Below are 26,486 nucleotides of genomic sequence, written 5' to 3' on the forward strand. Positions count from 1 at the left end.
TCAGTTACAGTTACTGTTTCAGTGAGTGGTAATTGGATTACAGTTACTTTGTTGAAGTAAATGGATTACATGGATTATTATTTTTTTTCTCAGTAATTCCACTCATTGCCAGGGACTAAACCGGGACTAAACCGGGACTAACTAAACCCGGGACTCTAAACCCGGTAAACCCAGGGTCTAAACTAAACCCAGGACTAAACCCAGGACTAAACCCAGGTCTAAACCCAGGACTAAACCAGGACTAAATCCTGCTGTGTGGACGTGTTTCTTCTTCTTCTATCAATAATGGTGACGTCACACTCACTCACTCCACTTTTTTATACAGACACCACAGAAACAACAAACTTTATGTCATTTCATCTTTGGATCATTATGAAAAAACATTCAAAATCTCCACAAAATGTTCATATCTTAGAAAGTTTGGGAGATAGAGATTTAAAATTGTTACCAAAAGATTCAACAGCAACATTTATATTCAACTTTCATCGACACCGTGGCCCTAAATGGATTATTTTTAAAGTTATGTGAGAAAAACTGATGTTTCAGGCCAGAGTTTTATGGACACTGTGAGGATGGAACTTAAAGGTCGTATAGAGGATTTTTTTTAAGGGAAGAGAAATACAGCGACAGTCCTTGTGCGCGTTCAGAATTAGTGCTGAAGTGACTTGTTTAGAAGTAATTCAGCGACCGACGCGTCAGTTTTTAGACCCTTCGTCTGCTTCGGTCGCGCCATCGCTGGACGAGATCTCCAAGAATCACCTTAGTTTGGCTTTGCTCCTTTTCCCCTTCTCTTCTTCTTTCAGCGACCTCAAAAAACAGACTTTCTTTTGCGGCGAACCGGTCGTGGATTCTCGTCCGCCGTCACGACAAACTTTGTGTGAAATGCGAGGAAGCGACAGTTCGAAAAAGCCTCTAAGAACCGCTGCGTAAACCACGTAATCCCCGCGCTCCGACGAGTCAGTTACACTAGGGAGTTTGATTGACAACCTAACAGCCAATAGAAAATGAAGGAGCCTCGTTTTCTATTGGCTGATGTTTCCTGGCCTCAACACGTCCACAGTTGATACTTTCATTTATTTTTTTTTGGTCATAATTACAAAGCTGCTGCGTCTCTGTAATGATATTTTAATCTTTCACTGACAGTTTGAAACTAAAAAAAATCCTCCATAAAACCTTTAAGAGACTTGATGGACCCAGTAGATTTTATTCAGTTGAGCAAATATTCCACAGATTTTCTTTTTAATTGGTTTTGTCACATTTTAAAATCAGGTACAAGTTGAATTTCTGACATTGGGACAGATGATGCAGCCTAAGTATATTTTATTTCTTTATATCCAGCTCTTCTACAAACTCTATATTTAGAGTTTATTTTGGATAAATGTGTGTTTTTCTGCCTTATTTCATGTTCAAAGTTTATTTTATTCATTTTTATCTTTTCTACGTCACAAAACTGCTCTAAGATTCAGATTTGTAACCAAGATTTATTTTCAATTTGAAAGTTTTGCGTAAATTAACAGTGTTTTTTGAGCGAGAAATACATTGTGTAACTAAATAATAATCGTCTGAATAATCGTGATTTCAATATTGACCATAATAATCGTGATAATTTTTTTTTTTTTTCATAATCGAGCCGCTCTAGTGTCGGATGATTTTGTCCATGTGACTCGGTCCTGTTCACACCTCGGGGTTAAACTGATCTGAGGAAAAAAACATGTGAACTGAGACTGAACAAGCGTCAGTTTTGTCCCGTTTGCGAGTTTAGTCTTGATCTGCGTCACGGACCGATATATCAGACCGATATTTACACTTTTTAGAATATCAAATATCAAATTTCAAAGCTGCAGCTCAGGCCCGTGTTTAGTTTTGGTCGAGTTGTTGTGTAAAAAAACAGTTTTATCTTGACACGTTAATGGATCAGAGAATCGCACAAATGTGACTCCGCAGATTTCAGGTTTGTTGCAAAATTTTGAGAAAATTATCAGAAATATCGACCCAAAAATATGACGCGTTTATCGGTCGTTGCTCTGGATGTGAAACAATCGGCCACGAAAACCTCACGAGTCGATCTGTGACCAGGACCACGAACGTGTTTTTATCTCAGATTCTGTTTCCACAAATATTTTACTCCACACAGATTCATACAACAGTTTTTATTCTTTGGTATCGAAATGTTAAATTTAGAATTTGTGACAAAACTAAACCTTTTAAATCCGTATCATTTGTTTTTCAAAATAAAACCAAAAAGAAACTGAAAAAAACAGAAGATGATTAATTTTTTCAGTTTTGTTTAGATGAAAAATGGAAAAAAAACGGACTAGAACCGGGAATGAACCAGGTCTAGGGTCTAGAACCGGGACTGAACCAGGTCTAGGACTAGAACCGGGACTGAACCAGGACTAGGTCTAGGTCTAGAACCGGGACTGAACCAGGACTAGGTCTAGGAACTGAACCAGGTCTAGGTCTAGGTCTAAAACCGGGACTGAACCAGGTCTAGGTCTAGAACCGGGACTAGGTCTAGGTCTAGAACCGGGACTGAACCAGGTCCAGGACTAGAACCGGGACTGAGACCGGGACTGAACCAGGTCTAGGACTCGGGAACAGGATAGGAACAGGACTAGGTCTAGGACCAGAACTGAAGAAGTGTTAGTCCTGGTTCACTTTGTCATCAGTTTTTGTTTTTTTTCCATTTCGGTTTTGGAGACAAATAATAAATTTTCTTTTGGTTTTATTTTGAAAAACAAACGAATGACTGATCTGTTCACTCCAAACCTTCATGACATCACAAGGTGGAGCAGGGCGTTTGGAGCTTTAAACAGACTCATAATAATAATAATAAAGTTTCTCGTTAACTCAAACCCGTGTGTGTTTGTGTGTGTGTGTGTGCAGGCGTTGGACAGTATGCTGGCGGAGTACGGCACAGTGGAGAGCTGTGAACAAGGTAAACCACACTTTTTTTGTATTTTTTTTAAAATCCATGTACAGTTTAAAGTGTTTGACTGGTTTAAAGTGTCATTTTGGTGATTTTAAACACTCACGAGTAAAAACTACAAAGTATTTTACGGGAAGTGTCTTTCGTTTAGACGGTGACGGCGGCGTTTTTGAGGTTTAAAAACACAAAAATCTGAACCCACCTCCAGAGTAAAAGTTGAATAAAAGTCTCACGATACGATATTTATTGTGATATCGTGGGGAAAGATTAGAGATGTAACAAAATCCAGTGTTGGGAAGTTTACTTTTAAAATGTAATCCCCTACAGATTACAGATTACACACCCCAAAATGTAGTTTGTAACAGAATCCATTAAATTACTTAAAGTGAGTAATGTAATCTGATTACTTTGGATTACTTGATTTGTTGTAGAGAAACAAAGACGAGGAAACTTAACTGTATTAAAAATAATATTGATAGAAGAGAGACACGCAGCACAGTGTAGTCCTGTTAAATCCTGTTTTAGTCCTGGTTTAGTTTTGGTTTAGTCCCTGGTTTAGTTTTGGTTTAGTCTCTGGATTAGACCTGGATTAGACCTGGATTAGACCTGGATTAGACCTGGATTTAGACCTGATTCAGACCTGGTTTAGACCTGGTTTTAGACCTGGTTTAGACCTGATTTTAGACCTGGTTTAGACCTGGTTTTAGACCTGGTTTAGACCTGGTTTAGACCTGGTTTAGACCTGGTTTTTAATCCTGATTCAGTCCAGGTTTAGACCTGATTCAGTCCTGGTTTTAGTCCTGGTTTTAGTCCTGGTTTTAGTCCTGGTTTTAGTCCTGGTTTTAGTCCTGGTTTTTAGACCTGATTCAGTCCTGGTTTAGACCTGGTTTTAGACCTGGTTTAGACCTGGTTTTAGTCCTGGTTTAGACCTGGTTTAGTCCTGGTTTTAGTCTTAGTTTTAGTCCTGGTTCAGTCCGTATACGGTGCAAAAGTTCAGCATCTTCAGTTATTTTGTTGAGTAAATTAAAGTTCTGTAATATTCGTGTTTTATATTTTAAACACAGTAAAATTATAATGTAAAGAATCAGTTTGAAATGACACAAACACGTCAAAAATAAATAAAACATTAGAGTTAAAGTCACTTGTCCAACACTTGTTTATAACAGATACTTCAGGATGTGTAGTGGACTTAAACACTGCAAAGGATCATGGTCTGTGTAGTTCCTTATGATTTTTTGGACATTTTTGCACCATAACAATGAATTTAAGCGAACAGACTTGAGATTCGATATATTGTGAGACTTTTGACGATTCGATATCACGATATTTTGGTTGTTACGTCCCGATTAAAGACCCCGAAATAAGGTTTTGTTTCCCTTTTCCTGTATTTTATTGCCAGTCATGATTCTACAGATTTAGTTTTTAGAGCAGCAGGAATTGAAATCAGTTTGAACGGATTCAATTAGCAAATGCTGCAGTTTTGTTTTGTTTTTTGTTTTGTCTCATAATTTCTTCCACAAACAGAAAAATCATCTCTTTTCTCTGCTCCCTGTAGTTTCCATCGGTCCAGACGTGATTCTTGTGTTAGTTTAGATTCATTTGAGCTTTGGACAGAATCTTGTTATAAAAACATAAATCAAGACTTTAATGCCGAAAGTTTATCAGAAATAATCCGATTTTTCCCAAATGATTCAGTCCGTGTGTGTGTTCAGTGTCGGGAGTAACAGATTACATGTACCAGAGTAATCAGAGTACAAATGATGAGTAACTCTATTCAGTTACAGTTACTGTTTCAGTGAGTGGGAATTGGATTACAGTTACTTTGTTGAAATAAATGGATTACAGAGTGGTCATTTCCTGTTTTCACATTGTTTTTACTTTATTTTATTTATTTTTTTCAGTAATTCCACTCATTGCTGGAAACTAAACCAGGTCTAAACCAGGACTAAAACCAGGTCTAAACTAGATCTAAACCAGGACTAAAACCAGGTCTAAACTAGATCTAAACCAGGACTAAAACCAGGTCTAAACTAGATCTAAACCAGGACTAAAACCAGGTCTAAACTAGATCTAAACCAGGACTAAAACCAGGTCTAAACTAGATCTAAACCAGGGACTAAAACCAGGTCTAAACCTAGGACTAAAACCAGGTCTAAACTAGATCTAAACCAGGACTAAAACCAGGTCTAAACTAGAGCTAAACCAGGACTAAAACCAGGTCTAAACTAGAGCTAAACCAGGTCTAAATTAGATCTAAACCACGACTAAACTAAACTAGATCTAAACCATGACTAAACCAGGTCTAAACCAGGATTAAACAGGACTAAATCATGCTCCGTGTCTCCTCCTCGTCTAATAATATTTTTAATACAGTTAAGTTTCCTTGTCTTTGTTTCTCTACAACAAATCAAGTAATCCAAAGTAATCAGATTACATTACTCTAAGTAATTTAATGGATTACGTTACAAACTACATTTTGAGATATGTAATCTGTAATCTGTAGGGGATTACATTTTAAAAGTAAACTTCCCAACCCTGTGCGTTGGAGCTGGATGTAGATTTTTTCGCTGTTGGTTTATGGTTTATTTCTGGTGAATGTTTTTCACCAAATCTTCAACCAACAAACTCCACAAAGAATAAACCTTCTAACATGAACAATTTATCCACGACGATCGAGAGAAGAAAGACCAAAACGAGAACTTAAAGATGTTCGATTTATGGAAAAAAAAAAAAAAAACATTATCACGAATATTTTGGTCAATATTGAAATCGTGATTATTCAAACGATTATTTTTATCCAACACTTTGTTATTGATAATTTACCAAAAACTTTCAAATATCGGCCACAAATCTGATTTTTAGAGCAGTTTTCGATGTATAAAACATAAAATGAATAAAATAAACTTTGAACATGAAATAAAGCAGAAAAAATGTGTCCAAAATAAACTATATCCAACTTTTTTAAATTTTTATTTATGCATTTATTTTGGGAAAGTAAAGATTTACATTCAAATACAATAGAACATATAACATAAGTGTAATAATAATAGAAATGAAAATGACAACAAAAATTTAATATTTTGTCCAAAAAGGAGTGAGAAGAAGAAAACTTATTTAATCCCACCTCTACTCTTCAGAATCGAACACAATGAGCTGCTTTTGTGTTTTTCAGACATTTTGAATTAAACTGAATTAAAACATACTTATTTATATTAAAAAAATCAGTCTGATTCGTGAGCTGGTTTCACTTGGTGGAAACCGTGTGACCTGCAGCATTAGGATTCGTTCACTCGACAGGAGACGGGACTTTTTTTATTGAACCAGTCGCTGCTGTTTGGTCGTGACGTTTGTAAAGCTCCAAATCCTGTAGGAAGAAGAACAATAACGACTTTCCCCGAGATCAAATTCACCAAACATTCTCTTTGTTCAGACTTTAAATCCTCTGGGATCTGGGGAATCGTCGCCAACACAGAATGTCTGTCTCTTCTCTGATTGGTTGGAGACTGAAGTCGCACTTCCAGGGTTTTTGCGAATCGTCTAGTGCATGTTTCTCCAAACTGGCAAACTCGTGGGCAAAATGTGGCCCTCAGACAAACTTTTTTCCAGGTGAATTGGCCCAAATGACCAATTCAAAATTATTTTTTTACTCCAAGTTTTTTGAAAATCTACCTGATAAAGCGAATATTTAGTGTTTGGTTTTAAGGATCTTAGCGTGAATAAAGACTGAGGCTCATTCTAACGTGTTAAACCTGCAGATTTCAATTATTCACTGCACTGAGCTCCAGTCTCCGACCCTCGATCGACCTTCTGCTGCTTCTGTGTTTAGATTTGTGGCCCTGGATGAAAAAAGTTTGGACTCTCCTGATCTAGTGTTTTCTGATTCCTGATCTAGTCGCTGGAGAGAAATGAAACTGAGCGGAGGCACTGGGGGCATCAGCCTTTCTAATAAAAAATATCCCAAAATAAACTTTGTTAATCAAGTTGAAACTATTTTGATCAGACGCTGGTGACTCTTCCGTACATCTGTCTGCAGGAGGAGCTAACTACACTGAAACTCCTCTGAAACTAACACACACTTAGTTTCAGAGTAGTTCTGACCAGAACTGAAGAAGCAGCTTGGATGAGCCGCCAAACGTCTTCAACCAAACTAACTTTTGTCCAGTCGACAAACAGAATTTTCTCCTCGTCGGCATCAAAAATAATTTAGTCCAACAGTGTCGATGGAAGTTGAATATAAACATGGACACTGGATCATTTGGTCCCAGTTTTTTGTCTCTGTCATTAGTTTGTCAAAAGTGTCATTTTTTTTGGGACTTCAAGGACCATGAATAAGTGATTATTATATAAAAAAAATAATAATAATAAACTGATGTTTCTTCCAGAGTTTTATGGACACTGAGGATGGAACTGAAGAGACTCGGTGGATCCAGTAGATTTTATGAAACTGAACAAATATTCCACAGATTTTCTTTTAATTGGTTTTGACACATTTTAAAATCAGGGACAAGTTGAATTTCTGACATCGTCGAGGATTCTACCTGGACGACCGAGGGATTCTTCACACTATTTTTGACGTTATTAAATAAAAACTGATGTTTCAGCTCAGATTTAAGGCTCCTGCAGACACTAAACATCTACAGAACTTCAAGAAATTTCTCATGCAACTTTACTCTGACAAGTGTTAAAAAAAAAAAAAAGATTCTAGGTACAGATTGGTTTTCCAAAATTTTCAAAAGCCGAGGAGATTGTCTGAACTAAGAATATTTACAGGTGGAATCGATCGAGTATCGGCACGTACTTAAATCTAAAGTATTGATCCGTATCAGAACAGAAAAAGCTGGATTGTTGATTCTTTTTCGCTCGTATCAATTAACGCCAACTCTAGATGTTTTTTTGTAAAGTGTTTTTCAGTTTAACGCGTTCGTTTCTCAGATTCTCACGGAGCCTCATGTTTGTGTTGTTTTTTTTTCCTCCACAGTGAACACGGACACAGAAACGGCCGTAGTGAATGTCCGATACTCGTCCAGAGACCAGGCCCGGCTGTAAGTACTGCAAATACAAATACTACAAATACAAATACTACAAATACTACTACTGCACTATCGTAATGACTCCGCTAATCCTCCATAACCGATTAAAACAGCAGCACTAAGCTCCGTAAGAAGAATAATCCTGTAAACGGGCCGATGGTGGAAGGTTCAACAGGACCACACCTCGACTCGGGTTTAGTCTGGTTAAAAAAAGACTCACGTCGGTTTAAAAACTCATTTCACTAAAACACCGTTAAGATCGTTCGACACGCGTCCCGGAACATTTAACATCATCACTGAGCGAGACTTGGATTTCAAGATAAAAGCTTTTTAAATGAAGTCTAAAAACAAGTCCAAAAAAGTCTAAAAACAGGGTCTAAAACATGTCTAAAAATGGGTCTTAAACCAGGGTCTAAATCAGGTTTGAAAACGGTCCAAACCAGGTCTAAAAACAGGGTTGAAACCAGTCTAAAAAAGATCTAAAAACAGGGTCTAGAAATGGGTCTAAAAAAGGTCCAAGGGTCTAAAAACAGGATCTAAAAATGGTCTAAACCAGGTCTGAAAACAGGGTTCAAGTTTTTTTTCAAATGGGGTCCAAAAACCAGGTCTAAAAATGGGTCTAAAAGTCTAAAAACAGGTCTTAAAACAGGTCTAAATCAGGTCTGAAAACAGGTTCCAAATCGGTCTAAAAAAAATGTTCAAACAGGGTCTAAAAACAAGGTCTAAACAGTCTAAAATGGGTCTTAAAACAGGCCAAACCAGGGTCTAAAAAAGGTCTTCAAACAGGGTCAAAAAACAAGGTCCAAAAAAGGTCTAAGGGTTCAAAAACAGGGTCTAGAAATAAGTCTAAACCAGTTCTAAAAACGGGTCTAAACCAAGACTAAACCAGGATTTAGCCAGGACTTAACCATGCTGTGCGGACCAACCCCCCTCCTGCACCGGCCACACCACTAAACCGGGACTTAAAAACCTGGGACTTTAAAAACCCGGGACTTTAAAACCCATGTTGGCAAAATTCTTGTCCTGTGAAATGTCTGTCTGTCTGTTTGTTTTTGTTGTTTTTTGGGACACTTTGTATTTTAGATTTACTAAACATTTGAAATATTTTCCCTCTGAGTTTTGTCAGTTTTTAAGGTTTTAAATTTAACTTCCTGTTTTGAAATCACAATGTCACACTTGGGAATTCCAAAACTGTTCCCAGAGCGACCGCGCTGTACACAAAGATTAGAGTTCGACAAATAAAAAAAAAACAAAACAAGAAAACCCCGTTGGTTTTGCTGGAATCGTGTTTCAAATATCAGTGTTTTTTTTGTTTTTTTTGTTTTGTTTTTTTGCTGCTTGTGTAAAATCGCGCTGAACGTTTGGACTGAATTCTCCTCGTGTGACGTCATCAGTGTGAGACTCAAATAGAACTCAACACTTCTGGTCATTTTCAACGTATTTTCCGACTTTTCTGAACAAATTGAGTCAAGATTTTTTGCGTTAAAGTAAGATTTACGTTTAGCGCGCGTCTCGTCCCGTCGACTTGAGCAGAAATGAGAGAAAAGTCGGAGCCTGTGACGCGAACTTTGACCCAGAGGAGCAAAGTTTATGGATCGAACGAGTCGCTGGAGGAGCTGCAGTCGGCTTCACTCGGCTTCACTTTGGGAGTTTATGTCTGAAGTTTGAGCTGCAGAAGATAAACCCTCCTCAGCTCTTCATGTCTGAGCTCAGGCCGGACCTCCAGACTCGTGCAGTGAACCTGTGGTGCCCCCTGCTGTTCATGCTTCACTCTGCACGTGACAGGAGCCTGTGCTGAACCTCTGGAGGATCAGTCTGCAGTCAGGTCTACATGAAGGTTTCTAACGCCGAAACATGACTGATTAATCCAATCCAACTCGCTTTATTTCTGTCGCACATTTTCACAAACTGTTTCCAAAGTGCTGCACAAAAACATAATAATAACAACAATAAGATGATTAAAATAAACTACTGCTACTGTGGCAAAACCCCATTTGGACAAAACACAGTAAAAGAAGAACATCACACTGTTGGACAATGTTAAAAATATATGTGGATGTAAATGCTTGTATAATGGAACGTACCTGTTGGTGCAGTTTGGGGTTTGCCAAAAACAAACGAACAGAAGATATGGGAAGGGAATAGAAAATATGTAAATGTAAATTTGATTTGTCAGCCTTAAAAATGTAAATACACACATACAAACACTGCACTGAGAAACTCTGTATTATTATTATTATTACTATTATTATATTATTATTATTACAGTTTGTTGGGGGGGGGGTATTATTATTATTATTTTTTTTATTATTACTGTATTTTATTTTATTTTATTTTTGTATGCGTGTCAGTTTTATATTTAAGTCTGTCTTGTGGATGTGCTGGGTATCCAGTCCCTCAAATTTGACAAATTATTATAAATAAAAAATAAACTAATAAAAAAAAAACTACTAAAATAATACTAGTCTTAAAATAATAAAACCAGTCAAATAAAATTAAATAAAAACAAAATCATAGAATAGAAATAAATAAACCAATCAATAAATTCAATCAATAAAAAGACATAAAAATTAATTAAAAGACACAGAGGAGCACACGACTCACACGGTTTTAAAAGCCAGAGAATAAAAGTGGGGCTTAAGACGAGACTTAAAACACTCGAATGTGGAGCGTTCCGGGGCGTTCCGGGGCGTTCCGGGGCGTTCCGGGGCGTTCCGGGGCGTTCCGGGGCGTTCCGGGGCGTTCCAGAGTTTAGGGTCGACCACAGAGAAGGTCCTGTCCTCGTGGTTTTAAGTCTCGTCTTGGGCACCAAGAGCTGGAATTGGACCTCAGACCTCAGAAATTTGGATGAGGTCCGAGTCGTACTGTGGGGCCAGAACCTTCAAAACTTTAAAAACAAACAATAAAATCTTTAAATCAGTTTTAAAATGAACAGGAAGCAAAGACAAAGTCGTGAGGATTGGGGTGATGTTCTCTTCTCTCCTTTTCGTTCCTGTTAAAAGTCGCGCTGCAGAGTTTTGGACTCTGTCGTCGGTAAAGTGCGTTTCGCGAAATAATAAAGTGCGTTTACAGTCGTCCAGGCCTGATGGAATAAAAACGTGCGTAACTTGTTCAAAAAGTGTAAAAGATAAAAGGTTTGACTTTGGATAGAAGCCGCAAATGATAAAAACCTGATTTTTAAAACATTGTTTATCTGTTTGTCAAATTTAAATCAGTGTCTAAGGCGACGCCGAGGTCGGTGACTGTGGGACGAACATCATTTTTGAGTGAAGGTTAATGACTAATGACTTTTGTTTTTAGGAGACAAATCTGATAGTCCAGTGTTTCCCAAACTTTTTTTTTTTTGTTTCTGGGGACCCATATTTTAAGTCACAAACCTTCGTGACCCAAGTCCACAGACGTTATTCATAAATCACAAAAACTAAAGGTGGATTTGACTGTTATTTCACATTAATGAGGATATTTTATTATTGTTGACTGAGTAGAGGTGTAACGATATCCAAGTCTCACGATATGATATTGTCACGAGACGATATTTATTGCGATATATCGTGGGAAAGTTCACGATACGTTGGTGAGGCTCATGATTAGAAATGTAACAAAATCCAAATCTCTCTGTACGATATTTTCACGATATATAAATCTCACAGGTACGATATTTATTGCGATATTTTGTGGAGACCAACATGCGACTTTTTCCTCTTAGTTCTTTGGATTGAGTTTTGTCAAAACATTTTAAAACTTAAGTGTTAGAACTGTTAGAGATTTTGGTTTGTAAAATATTAGGCACAATGACTTTAAACAGTTCAACGCTGTAGAAAAAAACTGTAGAAACCTTTTAAAAAGAGAACAGACTGTCGTGTTTTGGAAAATACGGAGCTCTGGAGTTGATGAATTGTGCGTTGGGTTTTGTTTAATTTATATTTTGTCTCTTGTACATGTCCAGTGAGTGGAGTTGTGCACGTGTCCTTTTGTTTCAGCTCGGACTCTTCTGTCATGACCCGTGTAGTCGTGGTTTGTTTTTGGGTTTTTTTTGCTGCAAATGATCCAATAATTAAAAAAAAAAAAAAAAACAGAACTTATTTCTTGTCATCTGCACTGAAATGGAGCAAAGGATCATGGAAAAACACGATCACTGAAGCAGCAATAAAAGGATCTAAAAGTCGCCTGTTTGGACATTAAATGTAAAAAAAAAATCTTTTTCAACATTTCAATTGAAGCAGCAACACTGGAACAAAATAGTCCATAAAATAATTACAAAAAAGATAAGAAATTATACAAACATGTCTTAGTATTTGAACATTTCTAATAGATTGGTGGACCTGTGTGTTTGTAGTTTGTGTTTTTGTTCGTCCGGGTGCAGGAGGTGTAGAGTCAGATCTGTACCAGGTGACCCAAAAATAATCTCTTGTGACCAGGGACGGGCATGATTAATCGAATTAATCGATAATTGATCATTAAGAATTTCATGGATTCTGTTCATTTTACTGGACAAACTGAATGTATGTGTGTGTGTCGTGACCAAACAGGTGTGTACATGTGTCTCTGCATCAGAAGCGATGGGTCAGTCTGTAACGAACCGAAGCACAAATGTGGATTTAAAGCCACACTTTCCGTTGCACAAGTGTGATCCATGTTGGATCTGTGTCCAGTGGGAAAAAGTTTTTCCAGGTGAGAGTCGCTCAATGTGGATGACGAGGCCCCGCCCCCCTCCCCCCGTACGCTGTCCTGGTTTTGACAAACACAAATCTGGTCACACTGACCTGTATTCACCTGAGTCATGTCTTTTAATCCAACACAAGTTGAACCACATCAGCGACACAAGAGCTGGAGTTTTATCTTCACTTAGTTTATGTAAATTAGTGATGTGGTTTTAAGTTTTGTTTCTGTGAGATTTGAACAAAACTGAATTAAACACATTATAATGTCAAACAGCTGATGTGGATCTAGAGTCGTTATGTTTATATGTCGTAAAGTTGAATTTATTGATGCAGATTAGTGCAGATAGTAATAATAATGATGATCATTTTAATAGAAAAACGTTAATGATTAATCGATAATCGATCGTTAATTCTTCCAACGATTTAAGAAAATTTCATCGAATGCCCGTCCCTAGATGTGACCCACCTGAGGGTCACGGCTCAGTCTTTGTGAAACGATGTGGTGGAGCATTTGAAGCAGAGTCTGTTTGGTTTGAGGTTCCTCTGAATTGTTCTTCTGGAGAGTCGCTGTAACGGTGGTGTGTGTGTAGTGTTGGTGTTGGTGTTGGTGTAGTGTTGGTGTAGTGTTGGTGTAGTGTTGGTGTGGTGTAGTGTTGGTGTAGTGTTAGTGTAGTGTTGGTGTTGGTGTTGTGTAGATTTAAATCCCTTTTCCTCTCAGAGCTGCTCGTTTTGTTTTGTCTTTGTCGTGTTTCGACTCCTGCGTCATGTGATGTTGCAGGAGTCATGTGATGTTGGCTCCACGGCTTAACTTAACTCGAAGCATGTGGTTTTTATTTTTGTGTTTGTCACTGAAAAACATGAAAAACATGAAAAACATGAAAAACGTGTCGTCGTCGTCGTCGCTGCATCTCCACAAACCTGACTCGTTCCTTTGGCTAGAAATTCCACAGTGTTGATGATTCTCTTTGGAGGTTCCACAGTATCATGAAGGGGACGTGCCCCCACCAGAAAGTTCCACAGTGTTGCTTTAGAAGTTCACATGAATGAGTGAGCTTTTGATGAGTCTTGGTGCCGTTTTAGCCTTAAATAAAGATGGATAAAAACAGTCTTTTTATTAAATATAAGTGAGATTTGGGGCAATACTTATAAGACTAATACAAATCCAAACAAAAACCAACCAATGTGTTATTTATAAACCTTCAAACGCTCAAATTATATGGTTTAGTCTTTACCTTTACACTCTGAAAATCATGTTCAAAGTAACAACAATCTCCTGTCAAAATCTTTACAGAACAAGTTCAAAATCCAAAAGAGCCGTTACGAGCTCAGAGGCACAGACATGTTTATTAAAAAGAAAATCAGAACAAACATTATGAAATTTTATGAATCTGTTAAAGTGTTAAAGTGTTGGAGCTGTGGAACAACTGGACAGAAAACCTCAAACTGCACCAGTGTTTTTCACTTCATAAAGAAGTTTAAATGTTTAACTCTGGACAGAAACATGAAATATGAGACTTAGTTTGTGTTGTAGAACTTTGTTGTTCTGTTTCTGATTTGTTTGTTTCCTCTCGCTGTGATTTATGATGAACTGATGTCAAGATGAAGCTCTGATAAAGGAATAAAGGGTAAAGGCAGAATAAACTCAAGCTTCAGCCGACACCTTTTCAGTCTGTGTTAAATATGACAAATAATGTCAGAATAAACCTGTGACCCAAATAAATAAATAAAATAAAGGAGACGCCTCGAAACGAAGCGAGTAGGTGACAAACGTCTGTGAGCGACTTTTCAAACACATGAGCACAGACTCGGACTTTAGAGCACAGGCGTCAAACATACGGCCCGGGGGCCAGATCCGGCCCTCCAAGACCTTTAATCTGGCCCTCGGCTGATTTTCTACTAAAATATTTTAATGATATTTTCTATTAAATCGTGTTAATTTTCTGTGGTGTTTATCACAGCAGCGTTCCAGTGTCTCTGTACGTGGCCCCTCCCAAGAGCAGCACAAATAAGACTTTCTTTCCAAACGCTCTTAAAGTTTTTGACTGTTGAAAAAAAAAAAATGAGAAAAGTTCAATTTTACAACAAAAATTTATTCTGTTTAAAAAGTTCATGTTCAAAACTTTGTGTTGAAATTGTATTTTTCTTAGTTTCATTTTCATAATATTATAATATTTTGTAAAAGAAAGAGTTCATCAATTAAAAAAGATTTCTGTAATAGATTTGTGTTTCTCTGCACAAATATTTGAACTTATTGTTATTTTTGGGGTTTATATGACATGAGTTTTCTGATCCGGACACTTTGGATCAAAGTCGGTTGGACACGACCCCCGGAACAAAATGAGTTTGACTCTCCTGGTTTAGAGCGACGGCCTGTGCACATCAACATGTTGAACGCTCCAGAGTTTGTCGTCCATCCAGATCAGACATGTAACGTGTGTGTGTGTTTGTGTGTGTGTGTTTGTGTGTTTGTGTGCACAGGGCCATCGAGAAGCTGAACTGTGCCATGATGGAGAACTGCTCTCTCAAAGTGTCTTACATCCCGGACGAAAACGCCCTGGAGGGCCCCGGGAACAGACGGGGGTTCAACTCTCGGGGCCCCCCTCGCTCGGGCTCGCCGGGTCTCAGCCCGCGGCCGAAGAGTCACCCCGACATCCCCCTGCGCATGTCCGTGCCCATGCAGTTCGTCGGAGCCATCATCGGAAAAGAAGGCAGCACCATCCGCAACATCACCAAGCAGACGCATTCCAAGTGAGTCTCCTGACCCCAGAGCCGAGAGCGGAAACCAACGCAGACGAGGGTTTCACGAGAATTTAAAAGTGTGAAATAACTCACTAAATGTTTGTTCATTTCGAGGCTAATGAGAGCCGACGTCTATGTTCATTTCTTGACTGTTTACTAAATAGGAGGGTTTCAGTCATGTGATCACGATGACGCGCGAATTTCAGGTGGAGGGCAGGAAGTGAAGACAAACACAACAAACACGACAGACAAACACGACAAACAAACACGGCTCTGGAGAAGAGTTCTTATTGTCAGGATTTAGAGCCAGTAACGAGGCAAAAGTACGAGCAGTTAGTCGACAAATATATTGGCCGTGACCCTGATCTTATTGAAAATGAGAGAATTTTCAACGAGTAAAAGAGATCACCAACTATTTAGCTCTTCAGACGTCGTTTTACACCAGACAACAGATGAAGGCAAAGTACAAAAGTTTGGAGGCATAGAACTTTTTTTGTGAGTGGATGGGTCCTCAACCTCGGTGCAAAACGTCTAAATGATGATGATGGTTTGGTTTTGGCCGGGGTGAGTGTTTCTCTTATTTTATGTGTATAGACGTTATGGGAAAAACTGCAGTGTATCGGCAGTGACCGATTTATCTGAACTATTTAATGTCAACAAACGTCGTTAGTCGTTAATGATTCGTTTATGTTTAGTTAAACCACAAAAAACAGTTTATCTTTGTAACAAACCTTTGTTGAAGTGTCACTGCAGACACGAGCATTAGTGAATTCTGCTCCTCCCGACCACAAACAGGTTTGTAATCCACTTTTTACGGCGTTGTTCTGTCGGCTTTTCCCATTTCTGACCTTTGTGGACGACTATATTCGGTTCTCTAAAAAAAAAAATCACTTTCCTTCTCTAGGTTAGAACGATTGGCACAGTCGTAAACTACACAACACATCGGCATTTTCCTCCAGTCAGTTCACTTCCTGCCTCCGTCTGATTTTGCGCTGACAAACGTGGCCCTGTGACGTCACGTGAAACCCAGATATTTCCACGTGTTTGTCTGGTGTAAAACTCCCTGAGCTCTGAGGCTTTAGCTCTGATCTTTGTTTCTGTTCAGGATCGACATCCACAGGAAGGAAAACGCTGGAGCAGCAGAGAAACCCATCACCATCCACTCCACCCCCGAGGGCTGCACCGCCGCCTGCAAGATCATCATGGAAATCATGCGCAAGGAGGCAGTAGACACGAAGTTGTGAGTCCTCAGAACAAAAACAAAAAAGGTGTATCTGCATCTGTTCTTCTGCTGATAAAAGAGAATTTCAGAATCAACACTTTGTTTAGTGTCTGAAGTTCCTCTGAGCCTCTAAAGACTCTCACCCTGAGTCTGAACTTGATCAGCAGGTCAAACACAAATACTTTTATTTTTTAAATTGTCTTGTTTCTGTGAAACACCTGAACCTCACAAAAGCTGCTTTTCCTCTGTACGTCTAATATCAGACCCTCTGCTGCCCCCTGCTGTCTGAACACACTGCAGCATGAGCCACATCCTCAAACTCAGGGCTGGTATCATTAAGAAGTTACCGATACGATACACAGGCCTCGATACACAGGCCTCGATACACAGGCCTCGATACACAGGCCTCGATACACAGGCCTCGATACACAGGCCTCGATACACAGGCCTCGATACACAGGCCTCGATACACAGGCCTCGATACGATACACACCTCGATACAGTTCACTTTCGATTTGATACGATATATTTCAAATCAATTCAATACGGTTCAATAATAAATAAAGTCTAAATTGTGGCTGTGATACTAAACCACAGGTGTCAAACATAAGGCCCGGGGGCCAGATCCGGCCCTCCAAGACCTTTAATCTGGACCTCGGCTGATTTTCTACTAAAATATTTTAATGATATTTTCTATTAAAATGGTGTTAATTTTCTGTGGTGTTTATCACAGCAGCGTCTCCAGCGTCTCTGTACGTGGCCCCTCCCACCAGAGCAGCACAAATGAAGACTTGTCTCTTTCCAAACGCTCTTAAAGGACGATCGTTTTGACTGTTGACCGTGACACCCTCATCAGAAAAATGTCCAACATGAGAAAAGTGGAGCCGAGTGCAGGATTTTACAACAAAAATGGACTTATTCCTGTTTACAGACAAGTTCATGTTCAAACTTTGTGTTGAAATTGTATTTTTCTTAAAGTTTCAGGTTGTTCATAATATTATAATATTTTGTAAAAGAAAGAGTTCATCAATTCAAAAAGATTTCTGTAATAGATTTGTGTTTCTCTGCACAAATATTTGAACTTCTTGTTATTTTTGGGGTTTATATGACATGAGTTTTCTGATCCGGACACTTTGGATCAAAGTCGGTTGGACACGACCCCTGAACAAAATGAGTTTGACACGTCTGCACTAAAGTGTTTGTTAAATCACTTCTTCTTGTGCAAAGTTCATATGAAACACAAACATTTTAATCATCAAAACAGTAAAAATGTCAAATGTGTCACATAAATGAGTTTCCTTTCACTCCACAAGCAACAAAACTGTAGCTGTAACAAAATAATTTAAAACACACGTAAAAATCCTCTTGGTGAAATATCGATACAGCAGCCCACGATATCGATACTGCATTAAACGATATATCGATATTCTGATATTTTTGCACACCTCTACTCAGACTCTCCTCCTCAGACTCTGTCTTTGTCTCCGCAGTAACGAGGACGTTCCCCTGAAGCTCCTGGTCCATAACAACTTCGTGGGGCGACTCATCGGGAAAGAAGGAAAGAACCTGAAGAAGCTGGAGGAGGAAACGTGCACCCAGATCCTGATCTCTGCGTGAGTTTCCCCAACGAGATCCTGGTTTAATACTGAGATTCTACTCACATTTTCAACACGTTTAAGAAGAAGAAACTAACACATGAGCAGATCGATTAGTACAGTGATCACGCAGATCTAAACTACACACAGGGTTGGGAAATTTACTTTTAAAATGTAATCCCCTACAGATTACAGATTACAGATTACACACCCCCAAAATGTAGTTTGTAACAGAATCCATTAAATTACTTAAAGTGAGTAATGTAATCTGATTACTTTGGATTACTTGATTTGTTGTAGAGAAACAAAGACGAGGAAATCTTCACATCAGAAGTTTTATCTGATAAAAGAAAATAAAAAGTCCAAACTTTACTGGACCAAATAAAAAATATTATTGATAAAAGACGAAGAAACACGTCCACACAGCAGGATTTAGTCCTGGTTTAGACCTGGTTAGTCCTGGTTAAGTCCTGGTTTAGTCCTGGTTAGTCCTGGTTTAGACCTGGTTTAAGACCTGGTTTAAGACCTGGTTTAGACCTGGTTTAGACCTGGTTTAGACCTGGTTTAGACCTGGTTTAGACCTGGTTTAGACCTGGTTTAGACCCGGTTTATAATACAGTTACTCATCATTTGTACTCTGATTACTTCACTCGGGGAGTAACAGATTACATGTACCGAACACTGAGGACAGAGCGACCGTTCGCTCTTTGACGTTTGTTTTTTCTCCTTCAGTTTTAACGACATGACCATGTGCAACCCCGAGAGAACCATCACCATCACCGGCGCCATCGAACCCGCCACCAAAGCCCAGGAGAAGATCATGAAGAAAGTCCGAGAGGCTCACGACAGCGACATGGCCGCCATGAGTGTAAGAGCGCGTCCAGCGCCGCCGCGCGAGCCGCCGTACGCGCCGCCGTACGCGCCGCCGGACGCGCCGCCGCCGCACGAGCCGCCGCCGGCCGCCGACGCCGCCGTACGCGCCGCCGTACGCGCCGCCGACGCGCGCCGCACGAGCCGCCGCCCGCCGGACGAGCCGCCGTCCGCCGCCGTCCCGTTGATATGAGCTCCTGTCGCTACTGCGCATGAGCACGACCCCAAAAACTGGATTAAACGCCGTCGATTTGAGCTCCTGAGGCAGAAATGAAGTGACGAGTTTTAGTTTAAGGGTTTGTTCACACGAGAACTTAGGACTAAAAACTGACACAATATTTGATGGGAAGTGTGTTTCGTTTATTCGTTTAGACGGTGATGCTGTTTTGGGGCTAAAAAAGGCAAAAATCTGAAACCACCTCCAGATTGGAAAAGTTGAATATCAGTTTATTTCCAGACACTTTTGCGTCTCTTTCCTCCCGGAAACACTCGTCTAAACACAGAATAAAAAGTGAAGACGCGACGCCACTTTTGCGTCGTCTGTTCAGACCCTCGTCGTATAAACGTGTTTTGGTTTTATTTTCTGTTTGGTTCAGTTAAACGTCGACATGTGCGTGTTGGATTTGCAACAGAAAACCTACGTTAAATGATCCATGTACAGTTTGTTCTTTTGAATTTCAATTAAGAACGAAAAACGATAAAATAGGAAAACCGTTTATTTATTTTTTTCTGTTTTAGTGTCGGGTCAAAATATGTTTTGTTTATTTCCAAGATTTAATTTAAAGTTGATTTCAAAAAGTCTTGTGCCTATTTTCATTTAGATATTTTATTCTCTGGTTTATTTGAAGTTCTGCTCAGTGTCAAACATGAATCTATAATAAAAACATTTTTTATTTTATTTCTGTGGAGTCGAGTGAACAGAGTTTAAGTGTTTCTCGTCATGGAGTCAACTTTCTAAGACGTGAAAGTAAAAGAAGGAACATGTTTTTCTGAAGGATTTAAATGAAAAATCTTCACAATTTCGTGGACACAGAACTTCAGATAAAATATCAAAATTGAAATAAGTGCTGTCTTTTTCTTATTTGAAATAAACTTTAAATTAAATATTGAAAATAGAGGTTGAAATTGATTTAATTTTTGTTTGACACTAAAACAGAAAAATGAAATGACAAACTGTTTTCCCATTTTATTGTTTGTTCTTAATTGAAATTCAGAAACATGAACGACACACGGAGCAGGATTGAAGTTTGGATTTAATGTCTGATTTTATCGTTTTATTACATCATATTTTGTAACAGGAAATTCACTCTGGCCTAAATATTCTAGAATTATCACTATTTAAACTAAAGATTTCTGTGTTTCAGTTGTTTCTCTTTAGTGGAGTTTATTTAATATTCAGATCTGAGTCTCTGTCCGTGTTCCTGTAAATGTTTGAATGTTTCTTGTTCGCTGGGACGTGATTGGAGGAGAAATGTCCTGTAGATCTGTGCTTGTTGAGTCGGAGTTTGAGCAGAACTCGACTGTTCACGAGAACCACACACACTCACACTAACCAGTTTAGATTTGACACAAAGTCTAAAGTCTGAGCACGAGTGAAACGGCATCAAACCCACGACTCTGATCCAAACAAACATGTCAAACTGGGGGGTCAGAGGTCAGGGGTCAGAGGTCAGGGTTTATTGGATCTGTACAACTGTAAACGGAAAAACATAAGGAGCTTATTTGGACAGGGCAGCGTGAATCGATAGACGTCACTGTCGGGTTTAGTGTGCGGCGCTCATGTCGACGCTGGTCACATGGTCACTGTTGGTCTTGTTTGTTCTCGTCTGGTGTGTCTTTGTCGCCCCCTGGTGACTTTCTGGAGTCTAACTGTGTGTGTTTTGTGTTGAAGCTACAGTCGACGATGATCCCAGGCCTAAACCTCAACGCCCTGGGTCTGTTCCCTCCGGGGGGCCCCTGCATGGGCCCCTCCATGTCCAACATGCCCCCTGGAGCCTACGGCGGGCACGGCGCCTTCGGAGTAAGTCTGCCCCCCGTTTTTAAATGTGATTCAGCAGCTTCAGTCACATCATCTTCATCAGGAAATAAACGTCACATTTATGTTGAGTTGAGGTTGAAGGAAAAACTCAGGGCTTCTTCAGTAGATTTTTTCATGAAATGTTTTTTTCTCAGGTAGTTTTTACTTTTACTTTAACACTGCAGATCAAAACCAAACCAAACCAAACCAAACCTGCTCTGGAGTTTGGAGCAGAGGCTTTAGGTGTTTTTAAAACAAATATTTCCCTCCCTCTGTTTTCCAAAAAAACATCATGCACGTGGCATCGTTTTCAAAAAAGTTTCCGTTTACATCAACCTGGATAAATTCGCCATCGAGCGTCGTCAGAACGACCGAGTCTCTGGACGCAGCTGGATCAGACTCAAACCTGCAGCTTTTATTTCGATGTGAACAAACGAAGGGAAATGTCTGTTTTTAAAAATCCCCGTGTCCGTGTAAACTTGTGTAAACTTGTGTAAAATTGTGTAAACTTGTGTAAACGGAGCCGTAGTCTGGACGTTAGTTTTAAAGAAAGATCGACGTTTCCACGTGTGTGTTGTGTTCAAGTGCTTTTGTTGTAGTGAAGTGAAACAGGGAAGATTAAGAGTTTATCCTGAACTTTTACTGGGGTGAAACACAATATTTAAATTTTTAAAATATCTTTATTGATTTTTAAATTTGAATAATAAGTGTAAATAGAGACGTTATTCAAATATTTGCCACAGCTTTATGTAAACGACAAATGAACAACTCACAGCAGCAGAGTTTAACAGCAGCAGCGCTCAGGGTTTAGGTTCGAGTTTGTGTTGTTCACGACTCTTTCTCTGCTCTGTCGTGTTGAAAGGTCAAAGTTGATCTTATCTCAACTCGTGCATCATAAAAATGTTCCCGTTTTGCAGTGGAAATGACGACGTGAGCGAGTTGTGTTCATGGGAGATTTCGATGTCGTTTTTTTGGTGTTTGTGGTCATGATCAGAGGACGTGAAGTCGGCGTGAGATCAGCAGTGATCAAACTCGTCTGATGTCGTCCTGGACGTTTCTCACCTCGTGCAGTTGTGATTTATATTCGGCACAGACCTGGAGAAGCAAACTGGAGACGTTTGTACCGAATCGAATCTCAAAGATCCAAGAACTCATCAGTCGTAGTTCCAGGTTCACTGAGCTTTAATGAATTTTCTGCCGGTACTTCCATCGAGCCGTTTTTTTTCATAGATATTTACGTACAGCAGACGCAGAGGCTTTCACGCTCCACTCGTCTTAACTGTGTGCGTCAGTAGAATTGGCCAAGGTTCCCACAGTCATGGAAATCCTGGAAAAGTCATGCAATTCTAGTATCTCTTTGACACAGCTCCAGGGTTGTGTTCAGTTCTCATGAGTCTGTTCTGATTATTTCTGAACGTCTGCACCTTTTGTTTAAAAAGAGACGACAATAAATGCACTGACATGGTTTGGGATTAGAGTTTTTGAACATTTCTAAATCCGAAGGCGAGTGGAAAGAGTTAAAGATTTCAGATTTAGACCTAAAAGTCTGATCAGTTCTGCACATGTCAGAGCTGAAAAGTCAAAGAAAATTCACTTTAGGTCATGAAAAAGTCACGGAAAACGTTAGAGATTTTGTCAGTAAAGAGTGGGAAACCTGATTGTTGCACCGCGACACGATTCACCGACCAACGTCCTGTGATCAATGAGTCGATCTGTTCAATGCTTTATTTTCTTTGTAATTCATTTAAACTCCAAGTTTAAATTGGACGAGGCTGTTTCCCGGTTTCCTGCTGTGAATGTGAACGCAGTGAGTCTGTGCGGGCAGGTGCGGGCAGGTGCGGGCAGGTGCGGGCAGGTGCGGGCAGGTGCGGGCAGGTGCGGGCAGGTGTGGGCAGGTGTGGGCAGGTGTGGGCAGGTGCGGGCAGGTGCGGGCAGGTGCGGGCAGGTGCGGGCAGGTGCAGTGGAGCGACTTAGTGTGACCTGTGTTTCCTTTGTAGTGCAGTCCGTATGTGGGGGAGGGGGCTTTGTGGTCTGTGATGTCCGCCGGCAGCCAGATCTTCTCTGTAAGTCCCTCGAGGCTCCGCCCCCCGCGTGGCTCCGCCCCCGCGTGGCTCTGGTGCACGGCTTTGGCTCACCGTCGTGCTCCTGCCTCTGTCCTGGTCGAGGCTGTGGAGACGCTGGTCTGGAGATTTGCAAAAACTGTCCAAACCCTCAGTCCTGCTTCTTCTGGGCGCATGCGCATACAGAGTTTTGATGCAAATTCAGCTCTGGCTCAAAACGGGGAATGATTGGCCCCACTGGCTCTAGAACTGCTCTGAGTTTGCTGCAGATGAATTGCCTTATGGAAGCAACAAAGTTTTCTGAATCTGATTCGCTGTTGTTTAATGTCCTGTGTTTTTTTTTTTTTTTTAGGCCCATCCAGAGTCTGAGTCGGTGAACCTGTTCATCCCGGCTCACGCCGTGGGGGCCATCATCGGGAAACAGGGCCAGCACATCAAACAACTGTCACACTTCGCCGGAGCCTCCATCAAAGTAAATCCAGACGTTTTTAAAATTCTCATTCTGGTTTAAACTCCTGTGCTTTCGTTAACATTATTATTAGTTTGTACAAACAGACGGGAAAAATGAAAGCAAAATGTTCTTCAGACTCGGGGGGCGTCACTGAAACATCACGTCCACGATCAGTTCAGTTTGGACACTTTCATGTCACATGTTTTAGTTCCATAATTTACACTGTAGATTCTCACTGAAGGCGTCAAACCTGTGAGACGTAGTGCCTCCTCCAGAAGCTCACTGCCCACGCTCAGATCCTCCTCCACCTGGAGCTCCAGACCCGCCTGGAGAATCACCTGCTCTTTATAAAACTGTCCTGACCTCCTCCTCTGCTCCTCCAGATCGCCCCCGCAGAAGCTAAAGACTGTCAGTACAGGAACGTCATCATCGTGGGACCTCCAGAAGCTCAGTTTAAGGTACAGGCTCTTCTCCACACGCTCACACGAAGCACAGGGACCACAGCGAGAAGGTCCCACCACAGCCAGAAGGTTCCACATGGAGTTGAGTGTTTTCTAAAGTCCTGCTCCCTCCACAGGCCCAGTGCAGGATCTTCAGTAAACTAAAGGAGGAGAACTTCTTCGGCCCTAAAGAGGAGGTGAAGCTGGAGGCTCACATCAAGGTGCCTTCGTTCGCCGCAGGCCGAGTCATCGGGAAAGGCGGGAAAACGGTACAGCAGAAGCAGGAGCAGGAGCAGGAGCAGGAGCAGGAGCGCTGGCTTTGGCGCTGGAGCAGCTTTAGTACCGTGTCCGTGTTGTAAACGTGTCCGTGTTCTGCTGCAGGTGACGGAGCTGCAGAACCTCTCCTGCGCTGAGGTGGTGGTGCCCAGAGACCAGACGCCGGACGAGAACGACCAGGTGGTGGTGAAGATCACGGGACACTTCTTTGCGTGTCAGGTGAGTCTGAGCTTCAGTCCTGAGTGTTTGTTTGTGAATCTGGAGGATTAAGTGTGTTTGTTCTGGTGTTGGTGCAGTTGGCCCAGAGGAAGATCCAGGAGATCCTGGCTCAGGTTCGCCGCCAGCAGCAGCAGCAGCAGCAGCAGCAGCAGCAGCAGCAGCAGCAGCAGCAGCAGCAGCAGGTGAAGCCCCCGGGCCCCGGGGCTCCGGCCCCCGTGCCCCGCAGGAAGTGAGCGGAGCGGGGAGCAGACTGCACAACGCGACCAGAGAGCCGTCAGAGCGGGGAGGGGCCCTCCCCACTTGAACTGCGCGCGGCTCCTCCTGTGCCGTCGCCCCGCGCTCTGACCGGCCCCTGGCCCCACCCCCACGGGGCCCTTTTTCAGTTTCACAAACACACGGACAATACCCTTCACCTGGGTGGCACTGGCCCCGGCAGATTCACACGACTTTAGTTTCTCTTGAGTGTTTCATGGTGGTTGAAGGTTTCTGCTCAGTTTTCTGTGGAACATGGCGGACGGCGGTGAAGGTCCCGGTTGGACCTAGAGATTTATTTGGGGGGAGGGTTGGGGACAGCTTAGTTTGAGCACAGGGCTCTGGTCGGGTCTTGTTCGTGATTATGGGGCATTTTATAAATTCGGATGCATTTTATAGATAGACCTTATATACATAGAGATATATTAGGAGGTGAGGGCAGAGCACTGACAGACGCTCGGGGAAACGGTGCCCATGCTGCTGCCCGTTTAAAAAGCAATCGAATATGCATTTTACGTAACTACCTCAGGCTCGAGTACCTCAAGAGAAAAGAAAATGATTCTATATATGGAAAAAAAGTTCCTTTTTTTATTTTGCTTTGGTGGTATTTTGTATACTTTATAAAGCTGATAGTCTTTGAACAGTTTTATTTTTTTAAGAAAAATTCTGATGAGGTCCGCTGCCATGTGACCTTTAGCCTGGGCCTCAATGACCTCAGTTTTTCCCCTGAGGCTGCACCTGGAGCCGTGCAGATCCGCCGCCCCCTCACCCTCTCTTCACCCCTCTTCACCCCTCTTCACCCCCTCTTCACCCTCTCTTCACCCTCTCTTCACCCTCTCTTCACCCTCTCTTCACCCTCATCACAGCCAATGCCATTTGATTTGACACGGACGTCCTTGGTACTTTTGCGTTCAGTCTGCGGGCCGCGGTCCTGACCCGGTCCTGACCCGGTCCTGACCCGGTCCTGACCCGGTCCTCATGAGGTTCACTGCATGGTGAGGGTAGGGAGTCACACGGAGCAGGAGATGGTTTATGTTTTGTGCGACAAAAGACTTAAGACTTTTGTATCTCGAGGTTTCAATATGTCGTCTACAGGGAAAAGGACTGTGTGAGCGAAGAACCCAAAACCTGATTTCACTGCAGACGCCCCAAACCTGCGCCAACCCAACGACTTCAGCTCCGAAAACCAACTCTGGAATGTAGTTTAGACTCGTAAATATCTGCAAATAAAACTTTCATTTTACTCATTTTGATAAAACCTCCTGATTTCAAAACAAAAATACGTAGAATTTTGTTACACGTGAACTTAAATTCTTTCTTTAGACTTTCAAGAATCTATCAAAGCCAAACGACTTCACCGACACCTTCAAAACGACTCTGAAACTCGTCTAAACTCCTTCAAACTCGTGGCTTTTCCGAGCTGAAACCGTGGGACGTGGCGTTGGGGCGTTGGGGCGTTTTCCTGCGGCGCTCGGATCATGAATTTTCGTTTGGTTTAGCAGAATCCGAATGTACAGTTTTGATTTTTTGTTTTTTTTTTGTTTAGTGTGTCCACGCTTCCACAGTAGAAAACGCTCTACCTCAGCGCTCCATACCTCAGTCGTGTCACCAGGGGGCGCTACACTGAGGGGCACAAGTCCTACACTGCAAAAAAAATCACTCCATCGGTTCAAATTGACGCATCCGAAGTCTTAATTTGAGTAGTTTGAATTGGGTTTTTTTCTA

The 26,486-nt window shown here is 41.1% G+C and overlaps 1 protein-coding gene across 2 annotated transcripts in view; it reads left to right on the forward strand.

Moving 5' to 3' along the window:
- Positions 1-25,537, forward strand: part of igf2bp3 (insulin-like growth factor 2 mRNA binding protein 3) — a 65,375-nt gene extending 39,838 nt beyond the window's left edge. Inside the window, exons 4-15 of one of the 2 annotated variants that reach the window (XM_055157245.1) lie at positions 2,887-2,938; positions 7,908-7,971; positions 15,099-15,368; positions 16,465-16,599; positions 18,072-18,194; positions 18,909-19,044; positions 20,944-21,066; positions 23,476-23,595; positions 23,958-24,032; positions 24,152-24,283; positions 24,396-24,509; positions 24,587-25,537. In XM_055157245.1, coding sequence (XP_055013220.1) covers positions 2,887-2,938; positions 7,908-7,971; positions 15,099-15,368; positions 16,465-16,599; positions 18,072-18,194; positions 18,909-19,044; positions 20,944-21,066; positions 23,476-23,595; positions 23,958-24,032; positions 24,152-24,283; positions 24,396-24,509; positions 24,587-24,742 — 1,500 coding nt within the window. In that variant the 3' untranslated portion in view covers positions 24,743-25,537. Of the gene's footprint in view, positions 1-2,886; positions 2,939-7,907; positions 7,972-15,098; positions 15,369-16,464; positions 16,600-18,071; positions 18,195-18,908; positions 19,045-20,937; positions 21,067-23,475; positions 23,596-23,957; positions 24,033-24,151; positions 24,284-24,395; positions 24,510-24,586 lie in introns of both variants that reach the window. The other variant, XM_055157244.1, reaches the window with a different exon arrangement.
- Positions 25,538-26,486: the final 949 nt, after the last annotated feature.

This window comes from Boleophthalmus pectinirostris, unplaced genomic scaffold (assembly GCF_026225935.1).
Source record: "Boleophthalmus pectinirostris isolate CB_2022bp ecotype Guang Dong unplaced genomic scaffold, ASM2622593v1 HiC_scaffold_21, whole genome shotgun sequence".
NCBI classification, from domain to species: domain Eukaryota; kingdom Metazoa; phylum Chordata; class Actinopteri; order Gobiiformes; family Gobiidae; genus Boleophthalmus; species Boleophthalmus pectinirostris.